A 26,787-nucleotide genomic window follows, 5' to 3' on the forward strand; every position below is an offset into this window, starting at 1 on the left:
GCTCTTTAAGGCAGTGATTCTTAAACTTTTGTACTGGTGACCACTTTCACATAGCAAGCCTCTGAGTGCAAACCCCCTCCCCTCCATAAATTAAAAATGCTTTTTAATATATTTAACACCATTATAAATGCTGGAAGCAAAGCAGGGTTTGGGGTGGAGACTGACAGCTCGCAACCCCCCACATACCCTCATGACCTGCTGAGGGGTCCTGACTGCAGTTTGAAAACCCCTGCTTTAAGGTCTCCTGTAGTTCTTTGCAGCGTATGATATTAAAACAATGTGATTTAATTATTAGCCACTCAGGATGTTTTATGATGTTACTAACCAATTGTAGTTGATACAGTTGACTGGTCAAATATTATTGTAAGACTAATATACATGTATATAAAAACTAAATCATTCCTGTCATGGTGTTTAAATCTGAATATAACTTAGACAAGGTCCTCACCCCTCTAGCCATGACATTTAGTATGAGGTCACAGGACTGTGCCTCTTTTGGGTGCCGTTGATCTTTAATTTGGTTCCTGAACCCCTGAGGTCTGAGTATCCCTGAGCTAGGAGATGTGTCTGTATGTGGATGGGGGTGCCCCGGGGCTGCGGGAAGCGGCAGGGGGCACAGCTTGCCCTGGCGTTAGGGGGGAGAGGGAAGCGGGGGGGGGCGCTGCTTGCCCTGGCGTTAGGGGGGAGAGGGAAGCGGGGGGGGGCGCTGCTCACCCTGGAGGTAGGGGGCACTCCTCGCGGGAGAGGGAAGCGGGGGGGGGGGGCGCTGCTCGCCCTGGAGGTAGGGGGGAGAGGGAAGTGGTGGGGGGGCGCTGCTTGCCCTGGCGTTAGGGGGGAGAGGGAAGCGGAGGGGGGGCGCTGCTCGCCCTGGAGGTGGGGGCACTCCTCGCGGGAGAGGGAAGCGGTGGGGGGGCACTCCTCGCGGGAGAGGGAAGCGGTGGGGGGGCGCTGCTCGCCCTGGAGGTAGGGGGCACTCCTCGCGGGAGAGGGAAGCGGTGGGGGGGCGCTGCTTGCCCTGGCGTTAGGGGGGAGAGGGAAGCGGAGGGGGGGGCGCTGCTCGCCCTGGAGGTGGGGGCACTCCTTGCGGGAGAGGGAAGCGGTGGGGGGGCACTCCTCGCGGGAGAGGGCAGCGGAGGGGGGGCGCTGCTCGCCCTGGAGGTAGGGGGCACTCCTCGCGGGAGAGGGAAGCGGTGGGGGGGCGCTGCTTGCCCTGGCGTTAGGGGGGAGAGGGAAGCGGTGGGGGGGCGCTGCTTGCCCTGGAGGTAGGGGGCACTCCTCGCGGGAGAGGGAAGCGGGGGGGGGCGCTGCTCGCCCTGGAGGTAGGGGGGAGAGGGAAGCGGTGGGGGGGGCGCTGCTCGCCCTGGAGGTGGGGGCACTCCTCGCGGGAGAGGGAAGCGGGGGGGGGGCGCTGCTTGCCCTGGCGTTAGGGGGAGAGGGAAGCGGTGGGGGGGCTGCTCGCCCTGGAGGTGGGGGCACTCGCGGGACAGGGAAGCGGTGGGGGGGGCGCTGCTCGCCCTGGAGGTAGGGGGGAGAGGGAAGCGGTGGGGGGGCGCTGCTTGCCCTGGCGTTAGGGGGGAGAGAGAAGCGGTGGGGGGGCGCTGCTCGCCCTGGAGGTAGGGGCACTCCTCGCGGGACAGGGAAGCGGTGGGAGGGCGCTGCTTGCGGGAGAGGGAAGCGGAGGGGGGGCGCTGCTTGCCCTGGAGGTAGGGGGCACTCCTCGCGGGAGAGGGAAGCGGAGGGGGGGGCGCTGCTTGCCCTGGCGTTAGGGGGAGAGGGAAGCGGTGGGGGGGCTGCTCGCCCTGGAGGTGGGGGCACTCCTCGCGGGACAGGAAAGCGGTGGGGGGGCGCTGCTCGCCCTGGAGGTAGGGGGAGAGGGAAGCGGTGGGGGGGCGCTGCTCGCCCTGGAGGTGGGGGCACTCCTCGCGGGAGAGGCAAACGGTGGGGGGCCGCTGCTTGCCCACACTTGACCCCGGCTCTCGCCCCGTGCGGTGGAGGGGAGCCGAGGGCAGCCCCTACAGCGACATCCGGCGGGCCAAGGAGGCCTCCCCCCTCCAGCCAGGCAAGATGGCGGCGACAGGAGGCGGTGCTGAGGGGAGGGGGGATCCCGCCTGAGACACCCACGCGGGCGGGCCGGCGGGGGAGGCGGCGGCGGCGGCTCGGGCTCCCGTTAGGATGAGATAAGGGCGCCGGGACTGGCTCGCGACGCGCTCGCTCTCTCCATCGCGCAGGGCGGGAGGAGGAGGATCCACCAGCCGCCCCCATGGGGAGCGCTGCCCCGGTCTGAGGTGAGCAGCGCCGGCGGAGGTAACGTGCGGAGCTGTCACCGCTGGGGGGGGGTTGGGGTGTCTCCGCCACCGTGGGGCGCTAGCCCGGGCAGCGGGGGCCGTGTCGGTGAGGCGGGCAGGAACCCCTGAGGGAGCCGGCATGGCGATGACGACGGGGGGCCACCCTGGAGTATGGGGGTGGGGGCGACATGACTCGGCTGCAGCCCTAGAGCAGGCGGCGCGACGCGAATGTATCCTGCCCCGCTCCCTGTCGAGGGGGGGGCGATCCCCTAGATCCCGCCGCCCCCGCGATCCGGGGGTTCCCGAGCGTGTGTGGGGCGGTGCCTGTCCGTCAGCTGCCGGGGATGTGGTGCGCCCAGCAAGGCTTTCCTTCGGGCCGCGCCGGGCAGGATCGTGCGAAGGCGGGGTGGGCGGCTCGGGCGGCTCCGCTGCGGGGAGCAGGGGGCGTCTGGCTGCACGGCAGCGCTGTCTGATGGGGGCAGACGTGTGACTTCCCTGAGGGGCGTTAAAACGGCCCCGCTGTAACGCCGCTGTGTAGACGGGAGGGCCTCGCCGTGTGCAGGGGCAGGGATCCCCTGCTGCCAGAGATCGCGTGTGCACGCTGACCTGCCATGTTACACACGCAAGCAGGGCCACGAGAGCTGGCTTGGGCAGCTGCAGAGGAAGAAACGGGTTGAGACTTCTGTTCACTGAATCTGTAAATTCCCATCCACTTTACTAGATAACTAATGGGGATTACAAACACAGATCTGTGATTCCCTCCTCCCCCTCTGATTTTTCCCTTGGCTACATACAGGTTACAGCAATTTTGCTGGATTATTGTAACACCACCAACACTATGGTAAAAAAAGTCGTTTCTGGAGCCCTGAGATTTTTGTCCTATCATAATATCAGAATTTACTACACACTCAGTGGGCCACATGCTAATGTTTAGTGGATTGTTAATTATTTTGATGACTTTGAGCCACTGCTTATCTTTAAATTCTATTTAAAGAATGCATTAGCACCCCAATTCATGTCTGTTTACAATGGAAATTACGAGATGTAGACTTGGCAGTTAGATCTGACGGCTAATGTTTGAATTAAACTGACTAGAAGAGTAATGTTTTGGACAGCTTTTTTACTCATTTCACAATTTCTTCTTGAACTGTTATTCAGCCAGTGTTTTCTGTAAAAAAAATAAAATAAAATGTACTATACATAATCTTTCACTTTGAGAAAGATTAAATATTTCTGTGTTTAATCATTGCTGTTAGGTACTCTGATTTAGGGAAACTATTTGAATCAATCTAGCCATCAAAGGGGTCGAGGAGTACATGGATGAACTTTGGTTTGTATTGGATGTACAAGCCTAGCCTTGCAAGAATCTTTTAACCTATATATGTTCAGAATCATGCTGCTTAAAATGAATCGACTAGTGAGGATCTTGAGTATAGTCTTACTGTAAAATGAATGTGAATACTGAACTGTTTCCTTGACAGCTTAATCCCGCTAAACGCATTCAGGTTTCATTGGGCTGTTCATGATTCCTGGCATTGACTTCCTATTTATTTATAGGAAATAGAGCCTTAAAGCTTTTGTTTTCAGTTCTTGCAATGAATCACATAGATACATTGGCCAAAGAGATACAAAGGCCAAAAAAGGATAATCTGATTTACAGCCTTTGCATGCTTTCTGAGTATTGGATTTTTACTATGCACATCTTTTAATCAGAATTGATTTTTTAAATAATGTAGTCTGAAATTTTAAGGGCCCACTGATGTGAGGAGTTTCCTGCAAAGGTGCTGAGGAGCTTCGCTCCCTTTGGAGCAAGTTTTATAGAAGAGTCTGATCAGGTCAGGACAGTATCCAGTTACTAGAAACTAGTGTGAACAAGGTTTTCGGCGTACTGTAGGACCAGAACTCTTTGTGGTTTTCTTGTTCTGTATTCATTCAAAAGTAACAGTTATCTATCGATAAATACTTCTGTATTAAGAAGATTCATATGCTGGAGTTCTTGGGTTATTTTTGTAGTGTCAGCCACACTTTTAACATTCTTGCAAATTATTTGCTCTTCAATTTGTGATTATATAAACATCTCTGGGGCAATTTCTGTCTGTGTGGAGGTAATAGATATAAATTCTATATCTGAGCAGACTTAACTTTTGACACTTTTATCTTTGTCACAGTTGACAGAGCCTTTTCTGCGCTAGGGCTCCCACTGGTGTAGCTGATCTAGTGATAGCAATGGGAGACAATTTTTCTGTTCTAAAATAATTGCTAGGCAGCAAACATACAAGTCTTGTAGTGGATATATTAAAGGTACACTAGGGAAAGTTCTAAATGCTGCCACCCCACATCACTTTTCCACTGGAAACTGTGGCTACCACCATTTTGACACGAGCTGCCACAATTAAATACATTCAACAATTTATTTGCCATAGAATGAATGTGCGCTACAGGGTGAGATGAATAGTTTATCTGACTGATTCATCTATATGCACATTTTCTAGTCTGAATGTTGTTGTCTGGTTAATTTGAATAATTGTAATTGGATTAATAGGTTACTAAAATTGAAATGTGAAGTTATGACAAATATTATACTTAAATGTAGAAAATCTCTCCTCTTCCGTTCCCTTTACATATATTTGTTGAGAATTGGAACTTCTTTTGCAAGTCAGAACAGGTTGTAGTACTTCATAAAACTGTAGCTATGTAATCATGGAGAAAGTTAAATTGGTATGTTTCAGAAAGTAGAAAGATTCTGAAAGGACTTCTGCTAACTAGTGAAACTAATACTTACAGAAAATCTTCTGTTTTGTTAGATGCCCATTTATTCACTCTGCTATGAACATATTTATAAGCACTGTGGTAGCATGCATTTGAAAAGTCGGGGGTTAAAACAAGTTGCACAACTTAAGTCAGGTTTAATAAAAAAAAAAATAAATGATGTAATATGTGTTCAGAAACAATGGCTTAGCTCCCAGTAGCAAAATAGCAGTTTCCTAATATCTTCCTGTTTGACATAGGAGGGAGTTTAAGTAGAACAGAGTCTTAGAGGGAAGCATGCCATTGCTCATACAGATCTAATAAACATGCTCTCTTCTGGTCATATCTACACTTCCACTTTCAGCACTAAAACTTTAGTCGTTCAGGGGTGTGAACCCCCCACTTTCCAGAAAGTGCCAGTTTAAACAGGGGGTGTTTTTGTTTTGTTTTTTTTTATTGCCAGGGAGAGTTCTCCCCCAGTGATAGTGTGTCTACTACACTGCCCACTTCACAGCTTTGCTAAAATTAACCCAGCAGTAAGTGTAAGGCATGAAATTAGATTAATTTGTATGCAAATAAAAAAAAAACTCAGAGGGAAACCCCCTTTTTGCTGAAACAAGTTTATACAAATAAGCAGAAGATGACTGTTGGGTCAGATTCTGATCTTGGTCACGCTTCTGTAACTTCAGAATGAGCTCATTCCCTTCAGTGGGATTATTCTGAAAATACAGTTGTGTGACTGGGCCAGATTCTGAGCTGTCAGTTTACAAAAGTAGGTAGCTTTGGCTGTATAATTGCATAAACTTAGTGGAAAAAACCCAACTCTTTTCAAATGCTGCAAGTGCAAAAGTAATTAGATCCCTACTGCAGTCATGCTAACCAAACCTGTATGTAGAAACAAAGTGTTCTGCTAAATTAGTGTGCAATCCTGTAGTCAGACTACATGCTGAACTCTTACTCAGGCAGGGAAGGAAGCCTCTACAGAGAGACTATTTCCTTGTGATTTTTCTCCACCAGTTTACTACCATTATCACTTTTAAAGAACACACTCAGAATATCACTATTCTTGGCCAAGCATGGAGAATGGTGGAAGGTACTTAGTTAAATTTTAGGCAGTGTGTTCACATTCATTAGGTGTTTGGAGGGTAAGTTTCTTACTACAGCTTTTGCCCTGGACATTGCATATTTTTTCCTTGCTGTACATGTTTACTTCTGCTTCTGGCTAGAAGGTGTTGGGTGAATTTAAGTTCTGGGCAATGTACGTTTAAAAATACAGAAGATAAAAAACGTGCAACTTTTTGTACGTAACTGAGCTACTAAACTGAAAACAAGAGATGGGCCAGTACTATTCAACATATTCATAAATGATCTGGAAAAAGGGGTAAACAGTGAGGTGGCAAAAACTACTCAAGATAGTTCTAAGTCCAAAGCAGATTGCAAAGACTTACAAAGGGATCTTGCAAAACTGGGTGACTGGGCAACAAAATGGCAGATGAAATTAAGTGTTGATAAATGCAAAGTAATGCGCATTGGAAAACATAATCCCAACTATACATATAAAATGATGGGTTCTAAATTATTCGTTACCCCTAAAGAAAGAGATTGTGGCGTCATTGTGGATAGTTCTCTGAAAATATCCAATCAATGTGCTATGGCTGTCAAAAAAGGTAACAATGTTGGGCATCATTAAGAAAGGGATAGATAATAAAGAGAAAATATCATATTGCCTCTATATAAATCCATGATATGCCCACATCTTGAATACTGTGTGCAGATGTGGTTTCCCCATCTCAAAAAAAGATATATTGGAATGGGAAAAGGTTAAGTAAAGGGCAACAAAAATGATTGAGTATGGAACAGCTTTTGTATGAGGAGAGATTGATTAAGACTGGGACTTTTCAGCTTGGAAAAGAGATGACTAAAGGGGGATATGATAGGTCTGTAAAATCATGGTGGGTGTGGAGAAAGTAAAAAATAAGGAAGTGTTATTTACTTCTTCTCATAACACAAGAACTAGGGGTCACCAGATGAAATTAATATGCAGCAGGTTTTAAACAAACAAAAGGAAGTATTTCTTCACACAACACAGTCAACCTGTGGAATTCCTTGCCAGAGGATGTTGTGAAGGCCAAGACTATAACAGGGTTCAAAAAAGAACTAGATAAATTCATGGAGGATAGGTTCATCAATGGCTGTTAGCCAGGATGGGCAGGGCTGGTGTCCCTAGTGTCGTCTGTTTTGCCAGAAACTGGGAATGGGTGACGAGATGGATCACTTGATGATTACCTGTACTGTTACTCCCTCTGAAGCACATGGCATTGGCCACTGTCTGAAGACAGGATACTGGGCTAAATAGACTTTTGGTCTGACCCAATATGGCTGTTCTTATGTTATGTATAGGACACAGCAGCATGTCTTTTTGGTTTTGGTTGTAGTGATCATATTACCCTGGCTTCTCTACACTGCGAGCTCCTGCTGTTTTCACAGCCTTCAATGGGAAGGTCAAAGGGTTTGAACCATCCAACATATCAAAGCTCCAGGAGGCTATTTGGACTCTGGCACCACACATTTCCAAAGGCTGCTGCCATTGCACCTAAGGTCTGTAGATGATAACGCTTTCGGTTAATTATTCCCTAAAATGTGGTTTCTCTCATCTTACTGGACACTTATATCACTGCCCTTTCCATTTTTAATAGATATGTGGGGCGTAATGGGGTCTGAGAATCTGGCTGTAGCATGTACGCTTATTGTGATTGCACATGCAGTTGTGGAAACAGCACAAATGAGCAGTTACACATATAGTTGGCTATTTGCATATGCAGTTACCAAAACTGCCTGAAGTTACATTTAGTGTGCATACATTCATTCTGAAAAATAGGACCTGTCACTTAAAATGCATCACGATTACCACTGGCCCCTATGCAATACTCCATCCTCCGTTTTATAATTATGCCACGTTTGTTTATCTTTTAAATACTCAGCTGTTTAAATTGCATTTTAACTGTTCAGTACCCCACATGCCTCAGAATGGGGAATTTGATGCACATAATTGAGCTCTTATTGGCCCTCTGCTACTGGATGCAGAGGTGACCTGGATCAAGTGCATCTCAGTGCAGAATATTGTGACTGCTTTGCATGCTTCTCCTTCCCTCGGTCCTGCAAAGGAGGCTTTTGTAGATTATCCTGGGGTCAGTGCCCTACCAACCAAGATGGAATGGGCATTACCTTACACTAGTTGCATGTTCTGGTCAAGTACACAGTGGCTTAAATGCTGATGACCAGTTGACAATGGAACTTCTGCTGTTACCAGTGAAGGAACTGTACCCTTGCTAGCAATAGTAGGATGAGCAGGGAAAATCTAGAGTAAATAGAGCCCGTGGTCTTCATTCATAGGGAGAGGTTGGCCCTCTGTATTATTTATTGTAATAACTGAGTAAAATTGTTGCTTATTTCATCCAGTGTCGAAATAGGAGAGTGAAATAGTTGTCTTCTCTAGTAGTAAGATGTTGCAAAGTTATTGGAAGTAATTTCTGTAGTGAGTATTTGGAGAATATATTTAAAATCATAATTTGTTTACCTAGCACTGACAGGCATTACATTTAAACTACAGCTGCTTATTTGGAAGAGGCTGTTCCTAGCCAGGACATGGTTATGCACATCTTTGAGATGAAGTCAACTGGAAATAAATTGCTAATTGAGGGAATATATTAAAAAATGTAATTCCATGGTTTGAGGGGTCTGATTATTTTTTTTCTAAAGCACTGAACTGTTTTCTTAGGAATTAACACTTAATTTGGAGAAATGGTAATGACAGAAACTGGGCTGAGGTCAGATGATAGACACATGGAAAATTGCTAGTAAGTAGAAGTCTAAATGGATTAGGGCCAAGATAGTTTACATTTCAAATACTTATTCATGTGTATGCATTTTTTTAAAGTACAATGAAATCTGTCATTAACTCTGCAAGTGACCCCCCCTCCAAATAAAATCAGTTTCCTGGCTCAGGCAGGTCTATCACTAGAAATGTCCCAAAAGCTTAGGGATACTTTAGAGTGATATTCTCAATCTTGGATCCATGGAGCATTTCTGTTTGTCCACAGAAAGAAACATTTTGAGAACTAAGCAGTGGAGGATGAAAGCCTCTGAATATGTCTCTTATGACGTGGTCTTCAGAATAGCAATGCTGTAGAATTACTGCCTTAAGGTATTTACATATAACAGAGGGTTGCCTGTAGGAGGTGGCCTTTCATGCATGTTTCATTGTAAAATAAAAGTTAACTTTTATTCAGTGAATGTATCTAGTCAACTCAATCTTTTAATGTAGCAGAGGAGATCATTGAGAGGATAGTGAGATAAATAGTCTAGAATAGAAATATGCAGACCAGAAGAAGAGCTCTGTGAGGCTTGGAACCTTGTCTCTCTCGCCAACTGAAGTTGCTCCAATAAAAGATATTACCTCACCCACCTTGTCTCTCTAGATTAGAAATAGTTAGACTGTTCCACATCTGAAGAACAACTAATCCCATCTGTTATAATAATAATGGCAAATGGGCAGGAAGCATCTAATTATAGTAGGAAAAATACTAAACTAGGACTAGAGTATAGAGAATATGTAGTGCTAACAGGATGGAGGGATGAGATGAATGTGCTGGAGTATCAAGATCTTAAAAGAGAAATGACATTGTAAAGTAAACCTCAAAAGAATATTAACCCAAACCCAAAACAATATATTAAAATAAATGCAAAGGAACACTTCAGAGAGGAAGATAGAAAATTCCTGAATAGGATGAAAGAGTATTTGGGCTATCAGAAGATAGTGAAAGAAGTGAAATCAAATTCCGGTTATGTCTACACAGCAGAAGTTGTGCATGGGCTAGCCTACTCAAATGAGCTTGAATCCACCAAGCACGGATAACAACAGCAGTGAAGACAGCACAGTGTGTGAGAGCATTGCTAGAAAACAGAATAGGTAGCCAGATGGGAGAGGTTGATGCTGCTTCTTTCACATTGCTATTCTGGTTCCTGGATAACATTGGTCCCTGGATAACACTGGCTAATAAGTGTGAAGCTCCACTTCTTCTGTGAGGAGAGTCTCTGATATCTTTTTTCCCAAAAAGAACGAGGAGTACTTGTGGCTCCTTAGAGACTAACAAGTTTATTTGAGCATAAGCTTTTGTAGGCTAAAACCCTTTTCATCAGATGCCGCCAGTGGAAAATACAGTAGGAAGATATATATACACAGAGGACATGAAAAAATGGGTGTTGCCATTCTAACTATAATGAGAGTAATCAATTATCAGCAGGAGAAAAAACCTTGTGAGTGATAATCAGGATGGCCCGTTTCCAACAGTTGACAAGAAGGTGTGAGTAACAGTAGGGGAGAGAGGAAAACATTAGCATGGGGAAATAGGTTTTTCTTTGTGTAATGACCAATCCACTCCCAGAATTTTATGGCTGCTGCTAAGGGATTACCAGTATGGGGCCTCTAGTGCTCTACCTTTCACTCAGTGTCTGTTTTTTTGTGGCAGGAGAGTTGGGATCCTTTGCTTTGAATAACTGGAGTTCCTCATAGTTTGACCAAGGTGCAGTGCATAGTGGCATGATTCATGACAATGTTACTTCCCACAAATAGTTCTGAATGGCCACAGTGAAACTGATCAGTTCTTGTTAATTTTACTCTCCTGCTGCTTGGCAAAGCTATGAGCAGCAGTAAAGGCCCTGAAGTATTCTGTTTACATGCCTAGGAAGAAAATATTGCATTTGGTTCCTGTTTGGAGGGCTCTAGAGCTACTAGAAGCTTGCAGACAAATTTCCAAAAGCAGCCACTGCCTTTTTTTTTTTTTTTTTTTTTGTTTCTCAATTTTTGGGTATCTAAATTGAAGATTTTTTTCTTCTTTTTTAAGACTGCAGTATTAGTGAATATGCCTGAGAACTTTGGCCTTAAAATTGTTTGTGTTTTTTGTTTGGTTTTTTGCTAAATGAAACTGTAAATTATGCAGAAACTGATGATGTAGTCTTCCGTGTTTTCCAGAGAAAGTTTCCTACTTGCTAATGGAGATTTTTATTCCCTGTTCTTTGGTAGAGCATCACTCTATAGCTAGGCAAACAAAGAAAACCTCTTCTACTTCAGACATATTTAGCAGAGACAAATACTACTTGGACCCTAACAGGAAAATTAAGTTAATAACAAGCTGTTGAATATTCTCAAAGGAAAATGCAGGCAGGAAGAAGAATCAGGACAGGAAGATTAAAAGATGATCTTGCAAGATCAGTGGAATCACTTCAAGTATTAAATATGTCTGTTACTGAAGATAGATTACTTGGTGAACATTTGTCTTTATATACATTCTCAAGTAAGAAATTAACTGGTTTGAGGGCAGCATGCTGTCTAGATGCCCACTGATTTCACTGTTTTGTTTGTGATTTTTCTTTTCATTTTGTTTGAATGGAAGTCGCAAACAGTTCTAAAAAATAACAGAAAACCACATCTTGCCTTTATTGCAAGTGTAATGGTGAAACTAGTATGTGTGCAGTACATTGTAATCCCAGTGATATTTCACTGTATGATAGGTATTGCAGTAGTGTTTTGTCATTTGCCATTCTTTACTGGTAGCTTCTGAAAATACATGATTTTTTTAAATTACTTTTTTCCAGGTTAGTTGTTAAGTTTCTGGTCATTAAGGCTGAAAAAGTATGTGTGTTATACTGTCCTACACCTCTAAGCATCTGTTTATAACCTCAGAATGCTTCGCACCGTACACATGGTAGACTGGTTTCTGTATTCAGCACTAAAATAAGATACATCGATTTAATAAGTCTTAAAATGTGTTAATCTTTTCAAGACTCTTCCTTTTGCATAATTGCCACCAGCTCTGTAATAATATTGCTGTTTTTTGTTTGAGAAATAGTGTTTGCTTTTTAACTATAAAATAAAATTCATGTTTTTATATATTAATCTAAAAATAGATTAAAAAGTAAAGCAGGGTATTTAGCACTAGAGAATATCACCTTTTGTTGTTCTCACCTTAAAAAGAAGCTATATTGGTATACTCTTAGGCATATGTGTGTAGAACGTCTGATAGGGCTCTATTCTTCCTTTTAAAAAACGTTTAAAAAAGGAAAATATCCTCAATCTTTATAATTAAGGCCTGTTTCCAAGCTTTAGAGGCTACGTGAATGGAGTGGGAACCCACAGTTACCTCCAGAGAGCTCTGTAACAGGTTACATATGGCTTTCTTCATAAGAGCTTTGTCTCAACATGCTCATATCCACAAGTATTGTGCGGTGTGCTGTACCTTTTTTTTCTCCTCTCCATGGGAGCTACTTGCAGAATGGTATATGTATATAGTTACGAAGTACTTTGGAGTCATTTGGCATGAAAGTTGCTACAGAAATGTTCATTACTCTGTTAGCTATATTATTACAGTTGTTCAGATTAGTCTGTGTGTACCTTGATATTTGCACAATGACTATTTACTCTGCATTACCTGTATATTACCCTCTTCTCTCCCCTTTTTGAGGACTGAAGTGTACAATTCATGTAATTTCATCACATCAAAAACTGCATTTGAATCTTTCTCAACAAATCTATAAATATAAGCATCTGTGTGAATAATCAACCACTGAATTAACTTTTTACCTATTTTTTGTTGTATCATATATTTAGTAGCTGCAAGGCTTTGTATCAAGAAAAATAAAGATCTCAAGGAGAGCTGTAGCATCACTTATTTTTTTTAATTTTCCAAAAGTTGAAATTAAATGACAGAAGAAGCATATAATCATAGAATATCAGGGTTGGAAGGGACCTCAGGAGGTCATCTAGTCCAACCCTCTGCTCAAAGCAGGACAAATCCCCAAATCAATAAAAATCATCAAGACTTGTGCTGATCTGGGGAAATAAATTCAGGCTATACTAGGCATACATTATGTGTGGGAAGAGGGTTAAGATAAGCCTTGACATGGAAAAGATTTATATAGCGAAAATGTGTATTATAAATGGGTACCTGTTTGCCTCTGCCTTTTTTAATCTGTCTGGGATTAAATGTATGCTACTAGTTTGGTTAGGGGATTCTTAGATTTTGAGCAGAGTATCAATAAGATAGAATGATGTTTAGCTTCACAGATGTGTTAGACGTAATTTATAATTAACCTAGTGTTCAGTGAGTAGGAACGCAATTAATTTTAATCATTTATTTATATGTAACCTCTCATTGGCAGCACATCTCCTTGGAGCTGATAGTTTTTTGAATATAACATAGTGCTGAAATGGCTCTGCAGAAGGATCTTAAGTGAAATAAATGTGATGCTTAGATGTTAGAAGAGGATATCCACAACACATTACCATCTGTACATGCATATTCTGTGTATGTGTATAGTTTCTTCTTTGTAGTTTTAACAATCGTAGTGTGTATGTTTGATATAATAAAGCAACATTTCAATACTTTCACTATAAATGAGCAATACAAATTGCTATTGAAGGTGACAGAAGAAGGCCATAAAATAATGTAAATGTAAAATTTGTGGAACTCAGAAATCTAGCTCTCTAGCAAGCCTTACATTTCAGTTAAAAGTCTAGTTTTGTGCTAGTTTTATTCAGTCTCCTGAAGTGCATTTTCAGCATTCCTTTCTGCTCACCCCAAAAATGGTTATATAGTGCGGGGTCACTATCCTTCCCAACTTTGTAAAAACAAAATATGAATGAAAAATATCCCTAACACTTACAAAGATCCACAGTTTTCAGTTTAGCTACTGGGTTCAGTGGTAGCAGCTAAAGTCTCGAAGGTCTCATTTGTGCAGAGAATGATCCCACCCAATTTCGGGGGTACCCCCACAGCCTTAATTTTCCAAAAGTTGCAGATAAATTACAGAAGTTTCAATGAGTCTTATATGCTACTTGTTCTGAATGGGGGAAATAATATCATGCTATACTAGGTGTAAGTGGGGGAGAGGGGAGATGAGCCTTGGCATGGAAAACTGTTGAGAGGAACCAAACAGAGACTCCAGCTGACATGGGCAGAAGAAGCCAAAGCAGGTACTGTTGGGCTAGAGGCAGAGGGGATAAAACGGGGCTCTGCCAGGGCTACCCCTCTGGACCCAGAACTTTGCAGCGGAGACTTTCTGAGTTTGCAGGCACTAGGACCCAGGTGGTGGCCTCCCAAAAATGTGGCTTTGTGAGGAACAACTGTGTGAGGAGCCAGGCAGAGACTCCAGCCAGTAGGAGCAGCAGCAGGCAGAGAACACCTTTTGGTCTTAGATGTGGAGAACTTTCTTCAGTTTTGACTGGGCTTTCTCTGCCCTATGCTGATTGGCTGTCTGCTCCAACACTTCCACTCCTCTCCCCTCAGAGTCTCTTCACCTCACCTTCATTCCAACCTCCCCCTTCATCCTCTTCTCTCCTGCCTTGTCCTTCTCTCTCTCCCTTTTCAATGTCCTCCTTCTCCCTTCACTTTTCTTTCCATTTAGCTGATCTCCTCTTATCTAACCTCACTTCCCCCCAAAAATTGTTGCACTAACATGCCATTTTCCATCACACATTCTTTACTCTACTTGTGTGTTATAGCCCTCCCCCACCCCACCCTGCGTCTCTCTTAGATTGTAAGCTCTTCAGGGCATGGGTCTCTCTTACTCGGTACAGTGACTAACAGAATGGGGACCCATTCTTGGTTGGCCTTTAGGCACTACCATAAGAAAAATGCTTAATAAAATATTCTCTTGGAACAACCTGCATCCCAAGTGACAATGACCATAGGTGTGATCTTCACAGCATCCTCTTATGAGGCCCAACTTCCCTGGCTTGAATCCTTGGTTTGACTCCTGCAAGTACCAACAGCACTCTACGGGGATGCTCTGGTTGAGAATTTCAATGGCTGTAGAATGCTGAGAGAGCTGCTCTAGGCAAGAACCCCTGCATGCTAAATGGCAATATAAATAGAGAGTCAAGCATAGATAGGAGAACATCGATAAATACATGTCTGCTTGTTAAATGTACATTTAAAAACAAACAAACAAAGGAACCGTTTATATAGGACAGGCTCAGATCCTCAGGTCAGTGCTCTGACCACGCTTACCACCACATTTTCATAAAATCCTTGGGAAATGCTACTTCAGTTCTGTTTTGTATTGATAACAGCTTCAGTGACACTTCCATCCTATCCAAATGAAAGAGCTTTCACAAACTTATATACTACTTTCAACTAAAAATTGACCTCTTTTATTAAACTGATGATCATAGTAGAAAGTGTCCTCCATTTTTCTGCTTAACTGATTATTCAACACAACAGCTATGCTAATTTTATACTACATTTAAGAGCTGATTGATCTTAAAGAATAACATTTATTTCTGCATTCTTTATTGAATTAAAAAATGCTTTATAATGTACATTGCAGAAAAACAGTCATTTGTATTGTGTAATGAGCATGTGTGAATGTGTGTGGCCTGGATAGCAGCAGCTTCCCCCTTCTTTCCTCATGTGCTTTTGCCAGTTGAACAGCTGCCTGTTCTCCCATCTTCACACAGCTATCCTACAGGTTTCCTTTCTGGATGGCCACACGCCTGCACAGTGTAGCAGCCTTGCATCTGGGGAAGCAGCCTGCCAGAATTCTATGCACACTGGAATATAAATTCAGGGAAATGTTCTTTGCTATGTAACCTAAGTCTAATGTGTTGCCTATAAGGTGCGCTGTAGCTTCATTCTAGTCTGTCCAGCGACATCAATTTATAGAACATGCTGATGAGATTTTATTAGCTTATTAATAGCCTTGTGTAGCATATATATCATTTAGCACCTTAAATCTCAAAATGCATTACAAAGGATTATAATATTACACACACACACACAAAACCCCCCTATGTTAAAAGGCTGTTAAGTTTGCAAAGTCAAGCACTCGAAAGGTAGAAAATGCCAGAATTAAGTCCTGTGCAACCTTAAATATGACCCCTTTATGCATATGCATTACTTACATGATCACATTACTTACTGTTTTTTCCACCCACAGGGCCCTTGCCTCATTCAGTGTAACCCTTTTGCTCTTCTTTGTTCTTCAAGAAATCCTTTCTATTATTTACCTGGTGACTGTGTTTGATCACTATTACTTTGTGATCTCCATTATGAAGCATGCATTTTCCTCTTGATACATTGCTCAATGCGCTCTAAAAAATCATTTGATATTTTTAGGCAACTGCATAAGCTCTTCTGTATGTTTTTAAGCTGATAAAAACATATTTGTGCACTGGATTTTAAAAATGTTGCAATCGTTCATTCATTGGTTCAGAGTGGCTGCTGCTTGGTAAAAGAAAGTTTTCATCTCGGTTAACATTTAATATACAGTAGGTACGTTTTATAGAGGATGATAGTATCACAATATATACAGTACTTTATTTGAATTTGCATAACTACAAAATATTAGTGTTTAGAAATTGAATTAGGTTAGAGACATTGTGTTAAATCGCCTTATCTCTCTAAGTACTGTAGCTAGCCTGTGCTGGTTTTATTGAGGGCATCAGATACAGCACATATTACATTATTGTTGAACTTGTAAGTCCTCAGATGTATTCCTTCAGCATCAGGTTCTGACTGAGTTTATAGAGTCATTACTTTCATATATGTCTTGTTAGCAATACCTTCTCTCTTATTCTCCTGATTCTATTATTTATACTGGAAACCTGATTTATTTTTATCAAATTAGTCCTGAAGGTTGAACTAAAAAAAATGTTTATTCTCTGATATAGGTCAATACCTGTCTAGGTACTTTAAGGATTAGTTAGATGTAATTATTGCATTTTACTGCGAAGTGCCATATCTCAAGATTCTTTATTGCAGTTATGGGCATTAGTTTCTCAGTAACCATACATGACTTTAAACTCCTTTACATCATTTACTCAGTATGCAGAAAAAAATTGCAAGTTACAGCCAACTTTGTTTCACAAAGTTTAAAGTTTGTTTAAACTATGGAAATTACAACCATAAGATTAGAGAGAGAGAGAGTGGGTGAAGTAATATCTTTTGAGCTTCTGCAAAGCTCTTCCAACATGGTTACAACAACATTGCATACAACCAAAATATTATCGGTTTACATGCAACTTTATAAATAGATCAAGTCATTTACTTCACCTGAACACAGAAAAGATGATGGGAGAGGGAAAAAAGAATTTGAATTTCTCTTCTGGTCAGGTGGATGGTGGGGGTGGTTTTCCCGTTATGGTTCTTTCCTCTAGTCATCTGAAGTAATCTGAGTAATTTCAGAACATGCCTCCCCTCACAGCCCCAGAACAAAGTGACAGAAGTCTAGTTCTTGAAACAAGCTTCGGCAAGATTTCAGCATGCATTGGGTGGTTTCTAGTATGACTTTGATAAATGATTTTTAGGCAGTTTCCCAAAGGTTTGTGATAATAGTCCATAATGACCCATCAGCAGTATTAATATCCTTATTTTGCAGATAGAGACAATGAGACACAGAGAGGTTAGATGACTTGCCCAAGGTCATATAGGAGTCTATGGCTTAAAGCTGGGAATAGAACCTAAATCTCCAGACATCTAGTTCCTAGACTTAATTTCAAGGCTATCCTTTCATCTTGCAGGGATCACTTCATTCTGCACTAAAATTCACCCGCCCTAGAGTAGAAAATGACAGCTAATTAAACAGTGCAAAATAATACTATGCAAAACAAATTAGGACTGGATGTGAAGATTTCCTTATTCAATTGATATAACGGGGAATTTAGATAGGTAGACTAATTTCCCAAACTGGGATCTGACCAGAACAACAGGATTAGCATCCCCTACTGCTATGAAAAATTTCGTGTGATCTTGATTTGATTCTTCTATCCTGACCATTTGATTGTCGAAGGGGCTAGATGTTCAGGTTCTTGGTTTTACACGTCATCCAAAAGCTCAACTCTCCAGCTGCATAGTAAACCTAGTTGTATTCTGGATACTCTGTGTGAATACAGACCCAAGGGAGCTGCATCATTTACTGAATTGGCACCAGTTATTAGCACACCAAAATATTCTTTGCAGGGTCTGGCCTTAATCCTGGTTATGCTGTAAGATCTGATGGGCAAGGTGATATGATTTCAAATATATAACCTACTATATTTAGACGATGGAGGACATTTCCTGCCCGTGTATATATATTCAAAACTTAAATTATTTGACATAGGTTATACACAAATCCACTTGTCTGTGCTCACATATTTCAATATGTAGCACACATTTGGCTCCTCAGCAGGATTTAACTAACGAGCTATTCCCCAAACTTTGCACATCCTTGCTTTCACTGATGATACTGATACACTAATATGTAAGTAACAAAAGGAGGCCATATCAGTTCTCCTTTCCTTAGAGAGAGAGAAATCTGTGTCAAATAGTATGAGCTAAAAATCAATACAGATGAAATGTAACAATTCTTAAGTGTTGCAAACGGGTAATTAGAAATGAAAAATGTTACAGCAATTAATTTTAGGTGTGTCTCTCTTTTTAGTATACTCCATATTGTGGCTTGTAGTTCATATTTTGATGCAAACTTTTTTGATTTTTTTTGACTATATAGCTATAGTGATGGTATTTATTGCTTAATGTTCCTTTCTTACATATTTGAGAATTTTCTATTTCCAAAAACATACCTACATTTATTACTTACCAGATACAACTTTCTGTGATGGAAGATGGAAGACAAAGGCGCTCGTGTTGCTGACTACTTTGTTGTAGCAGGATTGACGGATATTTCAAAACCACTAGAAGAAGAAATCCACTTCAATGATGCTTGCCATAAAATAGCTAAACCAAAAGAACCCATCACTGATGTGACAGTAATTATTAAATCTCTGGGGGAGGAAGTGCCACAGGGATATAAATGCATAGATGTTACTCCATCAGGACTGTCAGCAGATCTCAATAATGGGAGTCTTGTGGGTCCACAGATCTTCCTTTGCTACAGGAGAGGAAGGGACAAGCCTCCACTTACTGATCTGGGGTGAGTAATTTTTTTTATTAGTGCTATAGATTCTAGTAGTTTTAAGTGGTACTAATGATTAACAAACAAATAGTATGAGTTTTACAAAAGTACATGCAGTACTAAGAACTTGCTGTATTTACACATGTAGGACCTGATCCAAAGCCATCAAAGGAAGGGATCCTGTTGACTTCAGTTGGGTTTAGATTTGGCCTGTATTGTAGAAAAACATCATACTTAGTAAATGTTGGCTTCTAGGTCTTGTCTGTGTGGCGAGTTAGTGTGCAGTAAGCTGAGGTGTGTAGCTACAGTGCACCAGCTTGCTCTGTACTAACATGCTGTGTGACCCTGCTACAGTTCATTAAAAGTCTGGTGCTGGTGTCAAAAAGCCGTTAGTTAATGACAGCAATAATCCTCTTCACAACACATTCTTTAGATAGGTTAATATCATATCTCATTTTCTACATGAATGAGGAACAAACTAAGTGATGTGTCCAGGATTATACAATAAAGCAGTAATAGAGTTGAGAATAGAACCAAAGAGGTCCTGACGCTCGTGTGCAAGACACTGGACGATGGTTCCCTCCCATATGTCATGAATAGTGATCTATTGAATTATGAGCACAGATACAACAGTGAGAGGTCTAGCTACAGCTTAGGAGGCTTTTAGTGGTTGAAAACTGCATGTGAATACACATTAAAGGGTAATTATACACAAAGAAAATGGTAATCTAGCATCAGAATGGAAGTTTCCTGTCAGAACATGTTTTTATATATACTATGAACTGAAGTAGCTTTTCTTTTCAGTGAAAATCTATTCTGATCAGAGGCACGACAGAATTTGTTCTTAAACATATAGTCTTAAATTATAGTTCTGGATCAGTCTTCACTATGTTTAAACAATTACTTTTGCCCTTTGATTTTTTTTTTAATACAGGGTTTTATATGATGGGAAAGAGAGATTAATACAGGGCTGTGAAATCATTCAAGCCACTCCATCTGGTCGTCCTGCAAACATTAGTGGCAGTGCCTCATCACAAAGAGTATACATCACTTACCGAAGAGCCTCTGAAAATATGACCCAAAACACCTTGGCTGTCACAGATATATGTATAATTATACCGAGTAAGGGAGAGAGCCCTCCACATACATTCTGCAAGGTTGACAAGAATCTTAATAACAGTATGGTAAGATTGCATGTCTGGATTTGTTCAGTTAACATTTAATGCTTTAATGTTTATAGAGGATTTATACCAAGAATCCTTGGGAGATGCTGGTGAAAAATTGAACTGATTTACCTCTAGCAAGTAATGAAAAGGTGTTTTTGAAAGGGGGTAACATTTCCTTTGTCCCTATGTGGGAATGTCTTAAAAATGCTGGATTATATATGTTGATTTCAGTAGGCTTTAGGTCAGGCCTGTACAACTGTACAGCCATGTAATATGTGGAGATATACCTATCTCATAGAGCTGGAAGGGATCCTGAAAGGTTATTGAGTCTAGCCTCCTGCCTTCACTAGCAGGACCAAGTACTGATTTTGCCCCAGGGTCCTAGGTGGCCCCCTCAAGGATTGAACTCACAACCCTGGGTTTAGCAGGCCAGTGCTCAAACCACTGAGCTATTGCCCCCTCCCCCCTGTACAGACATAATAAGATTTCCAGCATAATTACCTTCAATGTAGAATGGGATTTCTAACTCTGAGAACTGTGTTTTAACCATATTACAAAACTATGCCATACACTACATAAGGGATGGGTAGATAGTGGAGGTAGCTTCTCTAGCAGTTTCACTAGCACTATGCTCAGAAGAAAATCTTGTTCCATGTTAGACTACTGCTAGCAATAACCAAGTTGGAAAATTATTAGCAGTTTTGTTCCCTATTTGGGTAGAGGCTCTGTTTAATTACCTAAATAAGACAGGCTTCATTAATCAATTCAAGAACTGAACTGAGTCTTTATTTCTGCCACTTTAAAATATTTAAGGAAAAAAAAGTCACTAGCTGAATTTAAAAAAAAAAGGAGATTATATATTCATCGTTCTGGTCATGGATGCCAACCACCTTTCTCTGTAGGTACTAACTGATGTCTAAGTCTGGCATAATGTTGATGAGCACACAATATTATAGTTATATTTCTATTGTTACTGCAGCTTGGCAAAATTAAAAAGGCAAAAATAATTTTTTGCTTTAGTTCAGTAAATCTTCTGTTCCTGAGATGAGTGGAAAATTTGATAGTGTTTGAATGAAAGAATGCCAAAGTTTGTGTCTGTGTGGATAATGCAAGTGGTGAATACGGAACACTTGTAAAGGGATGAAAGCATCCTGCTTCTATATCTAGTAATCTGTTACGCAACTAAACAGCTACATACTTTTTTTTTTAAACTTACGGACAATACTGTTTGATATATGTTACTATTAAGTTCTAATTATTTTTTGTTAGTTTATTGTGCAGAAAGGTACTCAGATACCACAGTGATATGCATGGTGTAAAGATAGCTATTAGTATATTTATTTATAATTATTTTGATTTTGGGGTGGATCTTGTATGTGGTGTATGTTCTGGATAGTAGTAAAGAGAAACAATTTCATGGACTTTACAAAAAAGAAAAATAGGTCATTCTGAGCCTACCAACTTTGACAGTGACTCTTTTTTTAATAAAAAATGAGCTCATTTATTGCTTAATGTTGCCAAGGTGTATATTCTCTCTGAGCAGTGTTTTGATCCTTTTTGGGACAGCTACTTCAAAGAATAACTCTCTCTCTTTTAATCCAGAAACTGAGTAACACTGCCGTTATGATATTTGATAACTTAACTATTTGAAGCATAAATTAATAATTGTCAGCAGACTGTTAACCTTCTGAGTCTACGTTGTTATGCTGCTTATTCTACTTTTCATGTTGTGGCTTGTAGTCAGGCAATTTTCCTTCTTTTTTTTCCAGATGTGAGAACTTTCTAATGGCTTGTCTACACAGTGCCAGGCATCTGATTTGTAAATTGTTGCTGTAGTGTGTTGCTCTCTAACTGCCCTGTGTAGACCTTGCGGTGCCTTCTAAAAGATACCTAGTTCGTGTTCATGTAGTCCCGTTTCAAACAGGACTATGTTAACAGAAACTAAGTAGCTTTTAGAGCATGCCAGCAGGGTGTTCATGAGGCAGTTAGAGTGCATTAGTGCATTTTACAAATCACAACCCTCTATCACACTTTTGCTGTGCCTTGTAGACAAACCCTCAGACTTTATGTAGGTTGATGTTCAGGGCTTGATCCTGCTCCCGTCAGTGAACATTTTGTCATTCACTTCAGGCCCTTAAATAGTAGCCAACAGTGCAGAAACAGCTCCAGCAGGTGTATAAGAGCCAAACATTTGTTGTATGCTGTGTCCGCTCTTTACTCTGAAGAAAGAATGCTGTGATCAGGTTTTCAAAAATGTAATGTAAAACTATGCCTCCAAATTTTGCATATATGAAAATTCATGTTTGAGCATGCAGATTGGGTAGGCACATAAAGATGGGCTGAAAGGCTTTTCGTTATTTTTAAATGTGACCTTTGGTTCACATTGTAATCCTGCTGTTGCCTGGCATGATATATGTTGGTATGACAGCAAAGAAATACTTAAAAGCAGTTGACTCTGAAAGAGTTGGTTACACATCTGTGTAAGACCGGATTTTCCACTCCTATTAGAGGAGGTGAGTTTTAGTTTCTTGACTGAGGAAATACTGGGTACCAGTGCCCATATTTCAGGTACAATATTACAGTCTTAAACATGGACCAATGAATATGTAACAGGAAAGATGACTGCTAAAATTTGATATAATGTGGCTTTCTTTGTATTGTGAATAATCAGCATGTAGGGTCAAGTAACAGTGGTGGAAAACATACTTGGTATTAAAGAGACACTGTCACTTTGAAATCTTGTCAGTTTCGAGTTTAAAAGTAGTTTCTCTGAGCCCATTGCCAATTGTTTTGGTTTTACGACTACATTTCCTGTTTCTTTTTTTTTCAGTTTCTCTTCTCTACTGCTCATTTGGGGAAAAATCCCTCATAAACTGGCAAAAAATATTGACTCTGTACACTGAATGCTATCATATGCAAAAAAAACACTGAAAAATCAGACACTTTTTCTGATCTCTGTGCTAAAGTAATTATTGGTATTACTTTTAACAGTAGCAGATTTTTAAAAACATTATTTCTGTGTTTTTAAATTGATTGTCCCTTTAATGCTCAATGTTGTCTAATCGACTGAAATTTATCAAAGAACAGATACTTTAAAATTGCTCCTTTAGTTCTACCAAAGTCACACTGTTGACTTTGTGTTGTTGACACTTAAATGTCCAGTGAGCTAACTTGCGTGCTTTCTCTTTCCTCCTTGAAAGATTTTCTATGTTCTCCATACATTCATTAGCAGACCTGGCTCTTTTATTTCTAAGACCTTCTCATTCTTCTTATTTTTCATGTCCATTTAGGAGTTAGGGCATGAAAACACTTTCTTTTAAGTGAAAAGTGATAATCATTGTGGCTTAAAAATTGTAAAATATTATGACATTTGTGCTAAAAATGTTTCACAGAGTGTGAAATTACAGGTTAAGTGGAGCAAGCCTGTTAAGACTATGCCTCAGCATGATTAGTGGAAAAGCTAGCAGAGAAAAATCTATTACTTTATGGGTGAAATCATGCTTTTATATTGATTCATGTGAGTAGTTCCCATTGGGTAAGTCTACACTACCCGCCACGGGTAGTGATCGATCTATCGGGGATCGATGTATCGTGTCTCGTCTAGACGTGATACATCAATCCCCAAACGCGCTCCACGTCGACTCTGGAACTCTACCAGGGTCAGAGGCAGAAGCGGAGTTGGCGGGGGAACGGCAGCTGTTGATCCCGCACTGCGAGGATGCAAAGTAAGTCAATCTAAATTGATCTAAGATACGTCAATTTCAGCTACGCTATTCTTGTAGCTTAAGTTACGTATCTTAGATCGATTTCTTCCCCCCAGTGTAGACCAGGCCATTGAAATCAGCATGACTGTAAGTGTGAGTAAAGTAGCCTCATTGAAGCCAAGAGTTTAGCAAAAGGGATAGACATGCGTATGGTAACAAGAATATCTAGATTTTTACAGTTAATGCTAAACAAAATTAGGAAGGGGTGTTAAACCTCATGCTTTGGATTTTAAGCCAATTTCTAACTATAAGAGCTAGGAGGAGACCTAATATGAGGGGCAAATTATCTCACATGTTCTCCTGTGTGGTTCTTACTCCTTTCTCTAAATCATCTGCTGCTGTCCGCTGTCAGAATTGGAATACTGGATTAGATGGACCTTGGGTCTGATTTAATATGGTAATTCCTGTGTTCCTAGGACATGACTCTATAAAAGATAACAAGAGTTGTGAGGAATCCTTCCCTAACTAGTTATTTTCACTGTATTTCTTTTCTTTTCTTTTTTCTTTACACCTTGTCAAGTAAATCAATAAGAATGTGTTGACTTTTGTGTTTTTTACAGTGGGGCTCAGCAGTATACCTATGTTATAAAAAGTCTGTGGCAAAAACCAATACCATATCATATAAAGCTGGTGAGTAATTATTTTATAGCTTTGTTGCGCTCTTAAGTTACTGATATGTACACTCAGCCATACCTTCATCTTGACAGCTTTTTACAGACATTGTCTTTGGCACTGTAAAAAAAAAATAAAATAAGCCTCTGACCCAAATAGCTTTCTAATAAAAATAAATTTAAAAAAAAATCCAGACTACTGTCTTGTATGATTGTCTTTCATTTTTAAACATCTGTATTAAACATAGGCTTAGTCATCTTGTTGTGTTTCTTTAATTCATTGTAGTGCTCTCAGATAGTTTTACTGCAGATTATCTTTTCTGTTGCAGAATATGGCAAAGGTACTGTAATTACCTTTTGGGTTGAAAACCTAGCCCCATGGAGATCAATGGCAAAACTCCCATTGAGTTCAGTGAAGTCAAGATTTCACCTGATGTTTTGTAATAGTCTTGTAATTTTTTTTTACTAAAACATAGTTGATTTTTTCATTTTGTCATGAACACCTCCTGCTGTAACCCTGAGTACGTATACCAAGACTTCTTGATCATATCAGAATAAATGAACTCAATACTGAAATATTTTTCACATTCACACTGCCTGTGGCAGAAGTTGAAGGGAATAGAAGAGGCTTACGTAGTGCCCTGAAGGTCAACTGGCTTGAGATCTGTTTTAATTATACTGTATTTTGAATCTTCATTATTTTTCCTGTTTTGGGGAGGAAATATAATTCACTGAGGGCCTGATGATGCATGGGGATAAGAATCCTTGATTCCCACTGAAGTCAGCATTAAATGAGAGTGATTTTCACAATGCAGAACTAAGTCTTCAATGCATTTGTGTTTTTACCAGGATGTGGTAAGAATATACCCCACATATGATAGTGTAGGTTAGGCCTCTGGCTAATAGGTACTTACTAATGTAAAAAAATACATACATTTTTTGTCGCTCTGGTAATAAATGTACACAGAGTTTTGTATATACAAAACACAAATGCTTTACTGTTAAATTTGATTGAAGGAAAATACTTTTTGCTAACTTACAGTGCCTTATACTTCCTGAGACTAGCCTTATATCATAGGGTTTCATATTTCTCTAGAACATCAGTTCTCAATTGTTTCCATACTGTGACCTACAGTGCTCCCAACTGTCTGTCTAGTAATAGGGAAAGGATAGGTGGTTGCAACTCCCAGACTCCTGTTCAGAACCCCCAGGTTGAAAAACCTTTGCTCTAGAACTTGATGTATTTTGAAGTTGTAGCTAGAAATAAAAATGGTTAGTCGCATATATCTTAAAAACTTAGTGAGATCCTCAGCTAGTGTAGATCAGCATGACTTTATTGAAGTCAATGGAGCTATGCCCATTTATATCCTCTGAAGAGCTCTCTGGCGTTTAATGTCATTTTAAAAATATAATTACCATTAAAGTTTTTTCTCTCTTTTTTAAACACATAGTTGAATCTTATTAGAAGACTAATTTTTATTCAAAGACTTATTACCTTGATTCATCACATTCACAGTTTTTTTTTCTTTGTGGATCTGAAATTTAATTTGTTCATTGATATTTGTGATAAAAATACTATACTATTTCTAGATGAAAATGTACTTAAGCCTGTAGGTATGGAAAAAGAAAAATTAATAAGATTGTTTACTGTGTAGTACCTAGAATATCAAGTAATTCATAATATTGTGCTTAGCCATGTAATTTCTGTTAGTTCTTTGGAATTGTGCTGTTAACCTGACAATCATATACTAGGCCTGACGTTTTGAAACTTTTTCTAGACCTCCTGACATGAATTTGTACTTTTATATAATTTAATGTGTTTGTGTGAGATCAGGTCATACACACATACACTTCTAACATAGGATTTGTTCTGTAACTGCCTTTTTAACAATTGCTTTAATAGGTTTAATATGCCGATATCCTGAAGAAGACTATGAGTCATTCCCATTACCAGAATCGGTGCCTCTTTTTTGTCTACCCATGGGTGCAACTATTGAGTGTTGGCCATCTAATAGTAAATACCCCCTACCAGTTTTTTCTACATTTGTACTAACTGGAGCTTCAGCTGAAAAGGTATTGAAAAAAATTAACAAATATTAAATTTTGTGGGTTTTTTTGTTTTTTTTGTAACCTTGAATAGTTAGTGTTGGGAAAAGTAACCGATTATAAGCACAAGAAAACTACATCAGTAACAGTAAAACATTTTATAACACAATTTGACATTTGTTAGAGTGATGATAAAAGACATTTACACAGATAA

General features: G+C 40.5%; 1 protein-coding gene across 4 annotated transcripts in view; it reads left to right on the forward strand.

Annotated features, from left to right (window-relative positions):
- Nucleotides 1-2,151: 2,151 nt before the first annotated feature.
- The window catches only part of DENND4A (DENN domain containing 4A), an 89,364-nt gene continuing 64,728 nt past the window's right edge, over nt 2,152-26,787 (forward strand). For 2 of the 4 annotated variants that reach the window (XM_030577106.1, XM_030577109.1), the window contains exons 1-5: nt 2,152-2,285; nt 18,675-19,004; nt 19,921-20,170; nt 24,477-24,546; nt 26,431-26,600. In XM_030577106.1, coding sequence (XP_030432966.1) covers nt 18,697-19,004; nt 19,921-20,170; nt 24,477-24,546; nt 26,431-26,600 — 798 coding nt within the window. In that variant the 5' untranslated portion in view covers nt 2,152-2,285; nt 18,675-18,696. Of the gene's footprint in view, nt 2,286-7,468; nt 7,632-9,133; nt 9,238-18,674; nt 19,005-19,920; nt 20,171-24,476; nt 24,547-26,430; nt 26,601-26,787 lie in introns of all 4 variants that reach the window. The other 2 variants (XM_030577107.1, XM_030577108.1) reach the window with 2 other exon arrangements.

This window comes from Gopherus evgoodei, chromosome 10, assembly GCF_007399415.2.
Source record: "Gopherus evgoodei ecotype Sinaloan lineage chromosome 10, rGopEvg1_v1.p, whole genome shotgun sequence".
Taxonomy (NCBI): domain Eukaryota; kingdom Metazoa; phylum Chordata; order Testudines; family Testudinidae; genus Gopherus; species Gopherus evgoodei.